The sequence below is a fragment of the Podarcis vaucheri genome, assembly GCF_965113315.1.
Source record: "Podarcis vaucheri genome assembly, chromosome: 13".
Classification (NCBI taxonomy): Eukaryota; Metazoa; Chordata; class Lepidosauria; order Squamata; family Lacertidae; genus Podarcis; species Podarcis vaucheri.
In genome coordinates this window covers 5,387,558-5,400,445 of record NC_138751.1, presented here as the reverse complement: position 1 = coordinate 5,400,445, position 12,888 = coordinate 5,387,558, and the positions used below count along the sequence as shown (strand labels likewise).

The following is a 12,888-nucleotide window of genomic DNA, read 5'->3' as shown; positions in this document are numbered from 1 at the left end:
TGAGAAGAGAAGACTCCCTGGAAAAGACCCTGATGTTGGGAAAGATGGAGGGCACAAGGAGAAGGGGATGACGGAGGACGAGATGGTGGGACAGTGTTCTTGAAGCTACCAGCATGAGTTTGACCAAACTGCGGGAGGCAGTGGAAGACAGGAGTGCCTGGCGTGCTCTGGTCCATGGGTCACAAAGAGTCAGACACAACTAAATGACTAAACAACAACAACTTTCCCCCCCACCCTGCATGAATTTTGGGGGAAGCTGAGAGAGGCGTACACTTTGCAAAGTGGAGCGCTTGCGGTTGTCTTGTGGGTCAACCTTTGAGCAAATTTGGCTGACTTTGCACCACGGCCACTCCCCGCGCGGCCCCCTTACATAGATGTGTGTTACATAGATCTGATTTTTGTGTCATTCTCCTGGAGGAAGAGAAGGGGGCAGGCGTGCTGGGCTGGGCGAGAACACCCACCGCTTCCAGCTTTTGGCGTCAGCTCAGATGAGGCATCTCGGTGACTCTGTCATCTCCCATCTCCCAGGATGTCCTCAACCCAGCAGGGAGCTTGTGGAAACTCCCACCCAGTCCTGCCAGCTGCCAACTCACCCTTGATGGAAACAAATTGCCCCTTAATGAAATACAGAGTATATTAAGCATTACCCTTTTGGGGAGAGAGAGGGGAGGCCCCCTTTGCATATGCTAACTCACTTCAATCTGCATGCAAAAATGTTAAATCCACCTGTGATCTAGCTCTCTGAATTCTTAAAAAAGCAGATAGTAGGTTAATAATTATTCTAATATATCTATTTATACCCCGCCTTTTCCCCTGACAGGGAGTTAAGGGAGCGGAGGAGCTACACACATCCTAGGTCCTTTGGAAACTCTGCAAATGTAGATGTCATAATATCCGATTCAGGTTTCTTTCTTGAGGGCGGAGAGCCTGAGCCAGAGGACGTCCTATCGAAACAGCAAGTCTTGATTCCTAATCCAGAGTTTGGCAATAGCCGTTCTTCCTGGTCACCTACGGTGAGCTGATAGTGCCTGCAGGTGACCAGAGGCAAGGAAGGAAGGATTTCTTGCTTTAGTCAGTGCAATTTCTTGCTTCTTTCAGGTGTCCATGGGCAGGCACAGCAGTCAGAGTTTTGTGAGCTGCTGCAGGCGATTTACTACATGGCCTAGGAAGCTGGCTTTGTTATTTATATATTTATTTACTGTGATTTCATCCTACCTTTCCCACACACACCCTTCCAAGGAGCTCAAAGTTTTATACGTAGTTCTCCCCCGTCTCATTTAACACCCCTGTGAGGAAGGTCAGGTCGAGAGAGAGAAGGGGGGGGCAGGCTGTGCCTAGCCCAAAGTTACACCCAGCGAGCTTAATAGCCAGGTGGGGATTTGAACCCTGGAAGTGAGAGCTGGACCACAAAGAAGGCTGATCGCTGAAAAATGGATGCTTTTGAATTCTGGTGCTGGAGGAGACTCTGGAGAGTCCCATGGACTGCAAGAAGATCCAACCTCTCCATTCTGAAGGAAATCAGCCCTGAGTGCTCACTGGAAGGACAGATCCTGAAGCTGAGGCTCCAAGACTTTGGCCACCTCATGAGAAGAGAAGACTGCCTGGAAAAGACCCTGATGTTGGGAAAGATGGAGGGCACAAGGAGAAGGGGATGACAGAGGACGAGAGGGTTGGACAGTGTTCTCGAAGCTACTAAAATGAGTTTGACCAAACTGCGGGAAGCAGTGGAAGACAAGAGGGCCTGGCGTGCTCTGGTCCAGGGGGTCACGAAGAGTCGGACACGACTAAACGACTCAACAACAACAACTCTCCCAGGTCTTTGTCCAACGCTCTAACCACTGAGCCACATGGTTCATCTCGGCAGGATATGATGATGGCGCACACACAAAAAGCCCTGTTATGTCCCCTCCCCCCCAATTGCATACAGTGCTGTAGTTTCCCCAGCAAGGGCTCACCCCTTGGGCGTTGCCCTTGAGAGAGCAGAGGGTATCTGGCAGGCCCTGGCACACAGCACTCCTGAGACGGCCCAAAATAACTTCTGCGCACCGCTGTCATCGGCTCCCACCCACCCTGCCTCCTTCTCCCTCCGGCTTCCTCAGCCGACACCTCGCATCTCCGCAACTGAGAGGTGACGAAGGCTCAGGGGCTTTGCCCTCCCCCTCCGTGCCTTTCTTTGCCCCCCTTCCCCGAAACACGTAGGAAGGTGGGTGGCGAACGCCTTTCCCCATCTGAAGGGGCATCACTCAGTCACACGGCTGCCCTTCCTGCAGCCGCTCTCTCGTTCCTGCCGACGCCACACCATGTACCCCTACAAGCAGCACGGCACGGACGCCTTCGGGACCCCTCTGCGGCGCACCCCGCCACGGACCGGGAGGGGCGGCCTGAAGAGGAAGAGCCCATCTCCTCCGCACCCCCAAGGCTGCAGCAGCCCTGGCAGCGGACTGGGTGCCTTCCTGGCCAGCCATGGGATTGACCCTCTGCCTGACTCATCTGTGGGATGCAGGTAAAAGAAGCGGGGTGCAGGATTCAAGAGACAGTATGGTGTGGTGGTTAGAGAGTCAGAGCAGGACCTGGGAGAGACCAGGGTTCAAATCCCCGCTCGGCCGAGAAGCTCACTGGGTGGTAGCCTCACAGGGGTGTTGGGATAAATGTTTGCCACCTTGAGCTCTTTAGAGATGGGATATAAATAAATAAGACTGGAATTGTGGCCAGGGATAGGAATATGCCTTCCTGTTCATTGGTTCCCTCTTAAATTCTGGGAGCTGGCTTAGTCAGACCAAGCCAGCGGTGGCTTGAAAGGGTTTCAGGCACAGATGTTTCCCAGCTCCACCTTGAGATCCTGTGACCTTCTGCACACAAAACAGGTGATCAAGCTGCCAGCTGCTTTCCTGAAAATCCACCATTGCATTTCTTGGGTGAATCTGACATGGGCCTCGGGTGGCGAGTGCGAGTTCAACCGCTGTTGAACACAGCACAGCTGTTCAAGAGAGGATGTTGCCACCCAGCGGGTCTGAGCAGAAGGAGGCTGGGGGGCAAAGGTCAAACAGACTTGTTTTCACCAATTTTTGCTGTGGGGTTAGACGAGATTGGCTGTTTATTGGGCATCCGTTCTGATTTGTTGTCTAAACGACCTTGCGTCAAGCAAATGGCATCCCGTGCATTTTCTTAATGTCAGTTCCTGTTCTCTCAAAGGGGGGGGTGAGAGGCAAGCTTTAATTACACACCTCCCATGGTTTATTTTTTCCTTTCCTTTTTTACGGGTTGTGGAAAAACAACAACCCCTTAGCACATGTAAAAGCAGGACATTTATCAAGGCCCTACATATTTACGAGTGACTAATAGTGTCTTCAGAGGAGCTACATAGAGCCATTGTCACAGTTGGACCTTCTAATGCAGGCCGGCCCTATCGTTAGGCAACCGCTTCAAGCAGCCGAGGTGAGCAAGTGGGCAGTAGTGGCGAGGTCCAACTTTTTCATCTCTGGCCTCCACTGGGCACAAAAGAGGAGGAGCGAGGGATGGCAGCAGCCAAACTAGCAGAGGAACATAGGAGAACATAAGTAAAGGAGCCCTGGGCGGTTAGGTCCAGTCAAAGGTGACTATGGGGCGCGGCACTCATTCGCTTTCTGGCCAAGGAAGCTGGCATTTGCCCACAGACAGCTTTCTGGATCATGTGGCCAGCATGACTAAACCGCTTCTGGTGCAACGGGGACGCCGTTTACCTTCCCACCGCAGCGGTCCCTATTTATCTACTTGCAGTCGTATGCTTTTGAATGGCTAGGTTGGCAGGAGCTGGGACAGAGCAACGGGAGCTCACCCCCTTAGAACGGATTTGGACCTCCAACCTTCCATTCGGTTTAGACCACAGCGCCACCCACGCCCCTACCAACAAACAGAACATAGGAACAGAATCTAGTACGTTTACGATAATGGAAAACACTTGCGGAAATTGGCTCAGATCTGTTAGGTTACTTCCTCTGTTCTGTGTGTGAGTGAATTTGCATGGAGCATATATCTAGCAATGATTTTGATTAAAACATTACGAACCTTTGGAAATTTCCCGGTTGGACGTGTGTTGCAACTGAGCGAGCCAGTGATAAGAAATGAACCAGATAACTCACAACAACTTAATTTTTGGAATTTTGATTACTTTCGCAATTATCTTATGGATATAGATTCTGTATTTTTTTTCTTTTTTTGAAAAGCCTTTCTCCTTTAACCATCTGTGCCCTTTTAGAAGTGTGTGGGATGTTTTTAATGCATCTCTGTGGCAAAGGGTTGTCTGCCTGTTTGGTTGTAAGTCACTTTGGGCTGCCCGGACCAAGATACCGTATTTTTTGCCCTATAGGACGCACTTTTTCCCCTCCAAAAATGAAGGGGAAATGTGTGCATCCTATGGGGCTAATGCAGGCTTTTGCTGAAGCCTGGAGAACGAGAGGCATCGGTGCGCACCGACCCCTCTCGCTCTCCAGGCTTCAGGAAGCTATCCGCAAGTCTTGCAAGCCTGGCGGGATGTCCCGCGGGCTCGCAAGGCTTGTGGGCAGCAGCCTGCAGCCCCACAAGCTCGGGGGATAGGGGGGTGGCGGAGCGCCGCCACCCCGCTATTCCCCAACCTGATCTGGAGGCTGGCGGGGGGAGAAGCAAGCTTGCTTCTCCCCCCCCGCCAGCCCCACAAGCTTGCTTCTCCCCCGGCCAGCCCCACAAACTCGGGGGACAGCGGGGCAAGCTGTCCCTGAAGGCAGAAGAGGGAGACGGAGCGCTCTTCTAGCTTGGGGATGGTTGCACAAAGCCTCTGCAGAGGCTGTCTCTGTCTGTCTCCGTCTCCCTCTTCTAGCTTGGGGATGGCTACGCAAACCTGGGGGGGAAATAAAAAATTTTCCCTTTATTCCCCCCCCAAAAAAACCTAGGTGCGTCCTATGGGACGGTGCGTCCTATAGGGCGAAAAATACGGTAAGCGGCTAACAAATTCAATTAATAATAACAACAACCATTCAAAAAAAATTAGGTGGAGTCAGACCATTGGGATCCATCTAGCTCAGTATTGCCAACACGGACTGGCAACAGCTCTCCAGAGTTCAGGCTATCCCAGTCCTACCTGGAAATGCCATCGGGGATTGAACATGGGAGCTTCTGTGTGGGAAGCAGGCGTTACAATACCTTCCCTTAACACGGCTCCACCAAGAATTGAACTGGATTGCTGGTTGCAAATTCCCAGTATCTTCACCATGGAACTAACCAACTATTTGCGGACAAAGGTTGCCTCAACCATATTTGTTAAGGTCTACTCCAGGGGTCAAGGGACGCGGGTGGCGCTGTGGGTTAAACCACAGAGCCTAGGACTTGCTGATCAGAAGGTCGGCAGTTCGAATCCCCACAACGGGGTGAGCTCACGTTGCTCGGTCCCTGCTCCTTCCAACCTAGCAGTTCGAAAGCACCCCCAAAAGTGCACGTAGATAAATAGGTACCACTTCAGCGGGAAGGTAAATGGCGTTTCCGTGCGCTGCTCTGGTTCGCCAGAAGCGGCTTAGTCATGCTGGCCACTTGACCCGGAAGCTGTACGCCAGCTCCCTCGGCCAATAAAGTGAGATGAGCGCCGCAACCCCAGAGTCAGCCATGACTGGACCTAATGGTCAGGGGTCCCTTTACCTTTACTCCAGGGGTCAGCAAACTTTTTCAGCAGGGGGCCGGTCCACTGTCCCTCAGACCTTGTGGGGGGGCCAAACTATTTTTTTTTGGGGGGGAATATGAACGAATTCCTATGCCCCACAGATAACCCAGAGATGCATTTTAAATAAAAGCACACATTCTACTCATGTAAAAACACGCTGATTCCCAGGCCATCTGCAGGCCGAATTTAGAAGGCGATTGGGCCGGATCTGGCTCCCTGGCCTTTGTTTGCCTACCCATGGTCTACTCCATTTAAAGAGACAGAACATTGGACAAGGCCAGGCTGGGCCGAAGGAACATGGGCATGAGAAAGGCCCTGCAGGATCAGGCCCATGCAGTCGAGCATCCTGTTCTCTCAGTGGCCGACCAGATGCCCATTGTGGGGAACACTCAAACAGGGCCGAGTGCAAGGCCACTCTCTCCCCTCCTGCAGTTTCCATCAGCCGCTATCCAGAAGCATTTCAACCTCTGGCTAGTAGCCATTGATAGCCTTAAAGGTAAAGGGAAACCTGACCATTAGGTCCGGTCGTGACCAACCCTGGGGTTGCTGCGCTCATCTTGCTTTATTGGCCGAGGGAGCCGGCGTACAGCTTCCGGATCATGTGGCCAGCATGACTAAGCCGCTTCTGGCGAACCAGAGCAGCGCATGGAAACGCTGTTTACCTTCCCGCCAGAGTGGTACCTATTTATCTACTTGCACTTTGACGTGCTTTCGAACTGCTAGGTTGGCAGGAGCAGGGACCAAGCAACGGGAGCTCACCCCGTCGCGGGGATTCGAAGCACCGACCTTCTGATCAGCAAGTCCTAGGCTCTGTGGTTTAACCACCAGCGCCACCCATGTCCCTTATTGATAGCTTTAGCCTCCAATAATTGGTCTGCTCCTCTTTTAAATCCATCCAAGATAGTGGCCTCACTGCCTCCTGTGGCAGGGAGTTCCCACAGTTTGCTGCGAAGAAGTACCTTATTTTATCCGACCTGAATCTTCCAACATTCAGCTGCTTCACATGTCCATTTTGTTGCCCGAGGCAGAGGATAATTCGCCCGAATCCCCTTCCACATAGAGAAGCACAGACTGTCGAACCTTTCTTCCGACACTAGTGATGGGGTAGCCTCACCTGAGAGGACGAAGCAGGGCAGCGCATGCTGCTCACCCAGGTCTTACATCTGCCACCTGAGGCAGCTCCCACACTTTGCCTGACAGCTGGGCCAGCAACCCGGGTCCAGAATGAGAATTTGAGCCCACAGCGGGCAGCTCGATGGAGGTGTTGACGCAGTGTGTGGCAGCTGTGGGGGAAATCCAAATTCCAGGCTATGGGAATTTGAAAATACAGTGGTGCCTCACAAGACGAAAAGAATCCGTTCTGTGATTCCCTTCATCTAGTGGTTTTTTCATCTTGCGAAGCAAGCCCATTGAAGGATTAGCGGATTAGCGCTATTAGCGGCTTTTAGCGGCTTATCTGCTGATCGGATCAGCTGATAAGCGGCTTAGCGGCTTAGAAAAAGGGAGGGAAAAGAACCAGCAGGAACTCGCAAGACATTGTCGTCTTGCGAAGCAAGCCCATAGGAAATTCGTTTTGCGAAGCACCTCCAAAACGGAAAACTCTTTCGTCTAGCGAGTTTTCTGTCTTGCGAGGCATTCGTCTTGCGGGGCACCACTGTAAAGCTGCCACAATCATAATGTGGTTCTTCAAATTTATGGTGCGACCACACTCAATACTGCATACCGTTCTGGTTGCCTTGCCTCAAAGCGGATATTGTAGAGCTGGAAAAGGTTCAGAAAAGGGCAAGGGGATGGAGCAACTCGCCTATGAGGAAAGGTGGTGACATTCGGGACTGTTAAGAGAAACGTTGAGTAAGGGCTCATCCACACTTCTTTTGTGCCCCACACTTTCTCAGTAAAGGTCTGCACTTTAAAGCTCTATGTCTGAGCACACACCACTGCTTTCCCCAGGAAGCCCTGCTCTTTAACGCTGAATCAGAACAAACGGCAATTCGGGTTTTCTTCTGCGGATTGCCCTTTGCTCTGATTCATCAGTAAATAGCGGGGGTTTCTCCAGAAAAAAAAGCTGGGGCAAATAAAGAGGGTTTGGACACAGCTTTAAAGTGTGGATCTGTGCCTGGAAACATGCCACAAAAGGAACTCCCAGAAGTGACATAATGGAAATTCATAGCATTATGCATTGTGAAAGAAGTGAAGAGAGGAAAAAAGCTTTTCTCCCTGAAACTGATGGGCGTCCACTGAACACTGGAATATTCAGGTCAGAAGCAAGTCCTTCACACAGCACATAGTTAAACTTTGGAATGCTCTCGCAAAGGAATCAGTGATGGTCGCCAAGTTGGATGGCTTTAAAGGAGGCTTAGGCAAACTCATGGGGGATGAGACTCTCTGTGGCTACTAGTCCACAAGGGCTGCTTTAGTTGGTGCCAAAATATTGTCCAAATATGTGGGTGGGTGGGGAATCAGCTGCCCTTCCAACCTGCCTCCAGAAAGGAACCACCAAGTTTCCCCCATTCCCCTCCCACATTAAGTGCTCCCCTCAACCCCCCCCATCTCTCCCCGCTTAAAGTCCTAAACTGCTATTACCCCAAATCCTTTCTCTCCCCCACCTTTTTTTTATGGATGCTCTTAACTTTATCCATCATTCCTCTTTGGGTGGATTATCCGAGCCAAGAGAGAGATAGGGGGGTTAAGAGCCGCGGGGGCAACACGTGTCCCCGTTAAAAGCTTTCCGCAGCTGTCGTGGTCTTTCGTTTTTCCGCCCCCCGCCCCCCAGTCACATACGCCAATCCCCGCGAGCCCAGGAGTCCTGCTGCCCCCCTCCCTCTCCCTAAGAGCTTGAGGAGGAGGAAGTGGAGGCGGCGGTCCAGAGGATGCTTTCCCCATCTCCGCCTCTGCCTGCATCTTCGCCTGCATCCCCGAGCATCCTTCCTCCTCCGACGCAGCGGGTCCCCTCGCCTCCCCCCACCCACCCACAAAAAAAGGCCGGCGGGGGAGGAGCCTGGCATGCAAATGAGGCCCAGCTAAACCGGGGCGAGGAGCGGCATCCCGGACAGCAGCTGTACTGAGGGTCCTTCTCTCTCCTCTTCCTCGCCCCCCACTGCAGCCTGGCCAGTCCCCCCATCTCAGCACCCCTCCCGTCAAAGACGTCCCTGCCCACCCCCTTTTTGCATGCAGCTCCCCCCACAGGGAAGGAGGCTGCCAGGCGCCCACAGCCCATAAGCCCCTGGGTGCGTTGTGGGGGGGGGACACACCTTTGGGTGTTGGGGGGGGGGTCCCCGGCTGAGCCATGCAAGTTTCCATCGCCTGCACGGAGCAGAACCTGCGGAGCCGGAGCAGCGATGACCGGCTGTGCGGCGGGGGGACGCGGGGCCAGGGCAGCGGGGGGCAAGGCAATGGGGGGTACCAGCCCCCCGGCAAGGGACCCCGGCTAGCCATGGGGCCGCGGGCGCCCGGGCAGAACCTGCCCCACATCGCCTTCCTCCTGAGGGAGTCCACCGGCCGGGCCACGGGCATGAACTACAGGTAGGGGCTTTTTTCTGATGGGGGATGGGATATCGAGAGGGGGGGCTGGAGCGGGGGGAGGGGTTTTAGGCTGGGGGGGGGATCCATGGAGACGGCTTGCGGGAGGGGCAGGATGAAGGAAGCTGGTGGTCTGGCACGGAACCTCACCCCTGTCCCAGAGGAAGGTTAAAGGAGTTTAAACTGCTGGGGGGGGGGTGCTATGGGGTTACTAAGGAGAACTCTCTGTCTGAGATTATGAGGAGGGGGGCAGAGTCCCAGTCGTTTGCAGGACACCCCGCGGGAGGCGTTTGTGGTGTCTGCTGCCAATGGGGATGGGGTGGAGAGAGAGGATTTGGTGTGGGGGGGGTCAGTCCCTTGGAAAGGGAGAAGGCGGATTCTGCAGATGAAGAAGGACCTTGCAGGGAAGACGCGATGGGGGGGGGGGGAAGAGTCCCACACCACATGTGGAAGCAATATTTTTTGAGATGCTTCTTTGCAAAATTCTTGAGTGGGGGGCAGTGGCGTAGCGTGGGGGGTGCAGGGGGGCCGGCCGCACCGGGCGCAACATCTGAGGGTTAGGGGGCGCAAATCCACGGGTTAGGGGGCGCAAATTGCTTGCCTTGCCCCGGGTGCTGACAACCCACGCTACGCCACTGGTGGGGGGGATGAAGAGGTGGGATTTTGGCTTTTTCTGAGGCTGGCAGCTCATCCTCTGCGACGGCGGGGGGGGGGGCTTTGTTGGGGTGGGGGTGCAGCTTGCGGAGGATGTGGTCCAGAAGGCAAGGAGAAGCAGGAACGGCACGTTGGAGGGGAGCAAAATCCCAGGGGCAGCTATTGGGGGGTGGGGAAAGGGGGGTGGAGTGTGAACTTGTCCCTTGTGGATACTTCGAGATAACGGGTCCCAGGACTCTTGGGTTCTTTGAGAAGAAATGCTGACCTACAAACAGAGGTTGTGTCAGGGCAGGATCCTACCCTAAATGTTGTGGGGGGGGAGGTAAGAGAACTAGTGGGGTGAAGGAGGAAAGATCGGGGGGTGTCCTGGGTAGAAAAGCTCTCCCTGAACCTCAAAAGGCTGAAGGGGAAGGGGGGGTTCATCTAACTCTGGACTACGCAGCGAGTTCGGTTCCTCTTAGAGGAATGGGGGGTGGGGAGGCACAAAGAGGCCGAAGCAGGGCCCCCCCAGTAGTTACTGCTTTCGCGCCCCCCCCCCAAGCACAGATTCAGAACTGCACAGACGCCACACTTCCAATCTCTCTCTTCATATTTGGCATTTTAATCAAAGTTGGGACAGATCTCTGCTAACCCCAAGGTTAATCCATTTGCTCACAAGAAAGGGTGGGTGGGGAGGAGAGAGACTTGTAGGGCGGGGGGGGGGGTGTGCTGTGCCTGTGAGCCAGGACGCCTGGGTTCTCTGAAACAGGGGGAGGGACATAGGATCTAGCGGGTTGGACCAAAGAGGGGTGCATAAAGGTGGGGGAGGGAGGAACCCCCCCCCCATGAACTTGTGAAAAAACTCTGAATGGAAGATTTTTTTTTTAAAAAAAAGGAAAATTGGGAGTGTGGGGTGGAATCATTGGAGCCCATCACCTCTGGGAGGTCAGGGAGGGGCGGGGGGGGTAGTGGTAGCTTAACACTATCTGGAGAAACCCACAATCTGCAGGTTTCGCTGGAGAGGGTTTGTGGCGAGGGAAGAAGGTCAAGTTTGGATGCTAAAAAAAAATTAAAGGCCGCCCAGAATCTCTCTGCATTTGTTTTGGCATAATGTCTGAATGTTGCAGTAATGCAGGGGTGGGCCGTGGAAGAGAAAGGAACTGGAACCCGCCCCCAGCCCCCAGCCCCCCTCGAATCTTCCCTCATTCTCATCCCAGCCCAATTTAGGCCTGTGCTATGTATAAACACCCCTCTGGCACAAGTCAGACCCAGGAAGGGCAGTGAGGCCAATGGTGGTGTTTCATGAAGAGGCTGTTATTTCTGCTGAGTGTTTTTGGGGGGGAGGGATATATGAAAACGTGAAGGCAGGAGGACTCTGGGGTTTCCTTTTATGTGCTGTGTGTGTTTTGCCTGCCTAGAAATAGGTTGTGGGGGAAGAGGGGAAGGGAGCCAGGACTCCTGAGTTTTCTGGCACAGGCGTGGAGCCGAGTGGAGTGGGTTTTCGAGCAAGGTTGGGATGGGTCTGGCAGGTGGCCAGGACTCCTGGGTCCAATTCCCCTGGTGCACCACAGAGTAGGGTTGTTGCTGGGGCTGGCCGGCTTCCAAACCGCCTCGCAGAGCCCATAAGTGCCGCTCTGCGCCTCTGCTCAGGTTGCCCTGGGCCGGAGCCAGCCCACTTCCGAGGTTGGAAAGCCAGATTAAAAGCAGGAGATGCTGAACTTTCAACAGGAGCCATGTCTGTTCCCTGGGGGCTGTGGGAAAGTGGGGGGGGGCAAGGGAGCAGCAGGGGTGAGGAGCCGGGGGGGCTTGCATGGCAGGGGGGGCAGTCCTAGCTAGAGGTGAAGGTCAAGGACCTCAGTTCTGCAAGAAAGAAAGAAATTAATATGTATATGTGTTTGTGTGTGTATGCGTTCGCGCAGAGGAGGTTGATGTATTTATGTAAAAATACAGGTATAGTGTTCTATTTTGGGCCGCAAATTGTATTCCCGCTTCTGATCTCATTCCTCTTGAAGATGTAGATGAAAACATTGCTGAATATTTATTATTTATGTTCAGTGTTTATATCCAACCATTGCTGTGTACAGAAGGCGCCTAAGGAAGTTTATGGCATATTAACTTTTTTTGGGGGGGGAGGATAAGTGCAGAGGAAACCCCAAACTGAGGTTTAAGTGCATGGGGAGGGGCGATCACTACAATCAGAAGAGAGCAAAATTTGTGCTGGAGGCTGAGCGAAAGTCTTTTTCAGCTAGTGACCCCTGAGCATGTAGAGAGTGCTTTTTTGCATACCACTGAACCGGCACAAGCAGCCATCGCACATGCCATTTTCAGCACCCAATAACCACCAACAGTATCTGGACTTGGAGTGTCGCCCCCTGGAATAGGTTTCGATTACACTCAGGGAGATTGATGGATTATTAGTCACTTTATTGGGCCTCCAGGATTTGGGTGGGGTGGGGTGGGGTGGGGCAATGTCCCCCCTGGCCAGGTGAGTGCAGGGTTTTCCTGCAGGTTGACCAGCTGGCTTGAGTCACCTGGGGCTATCGCTTCCAAAGGGCCAAGCGCTCTGGATACCCGTGGCAGAAAACCCAGTCTTGCCCCTTGGCACACAAGCCTTTAGAGATGCTCAATATGGCTTGCACAGGAGATATTTCCTGTAGGATTGTGCCCTGGGGTTAGACAGATCTATAGGACCCCAGTAACCTACCCCTCCTACCATCTGCACCCTGTTCTCTACTTGGACCAGGTAGCTCACCCTTTGCCAACCTGATGCCGCCCCCCCCCAGCTAGCTGCTTTGAGCTACAACTCCCAGCAGTCCCAGTCAGCATGGGGGGGGGGTGGTCCCTGCGTTGCAGGCAAGCGCCTTGTCTTAAAGAATTTAGGAAGTGGGCGGGGGCTCCCGTCCTTTAATATGGCCTTATGATCCGGCACGGGCTCAGGGCTGGGGATGTTGTTGTTTAGTCATCTAGTCGTGTCCGACTCTTCGTGACCCCCTGGACCAGAGCACGCCAGGCACTCCTGTCTTCCACTGCCTCCTGCAGTTTGGTCAAACTCATGCTGGTAGCTGAGAACA

General features: G+C 53.6%; 1 protein-coding gene across 2 annotated transcripts in view; it reads left to right on the top strand.

Annotated features, from left to right (window-relative positions):
• Positions 1–8,271: 8,271 nt before the first annotated feature.
• The window catches only part of KCNAB3 (potassium voltage-gated channel subfamily A regulatory beta subunit 3), a 34,734-nt gene continuing 30,117 nt past the window's right edge, over positions 8,272–12,888 (top strand). The window contains exon 1 of one of the 2 annotated variants that reach the window (XM_082197776.1): positions 8,272–9,187. In XM_082197776.1, coding sequence (XP_082053902.1) covers positions 8,952–9,187 — 236 coding nt within the window. In that variant the 5' untranslated portion in view covers positions 8,272–8,951. The remainder of the gene's footprint in view (positions 9,188–12,888) is intronic. The other variant, XM_082197777.1, reaches the window with a different exon arrangement.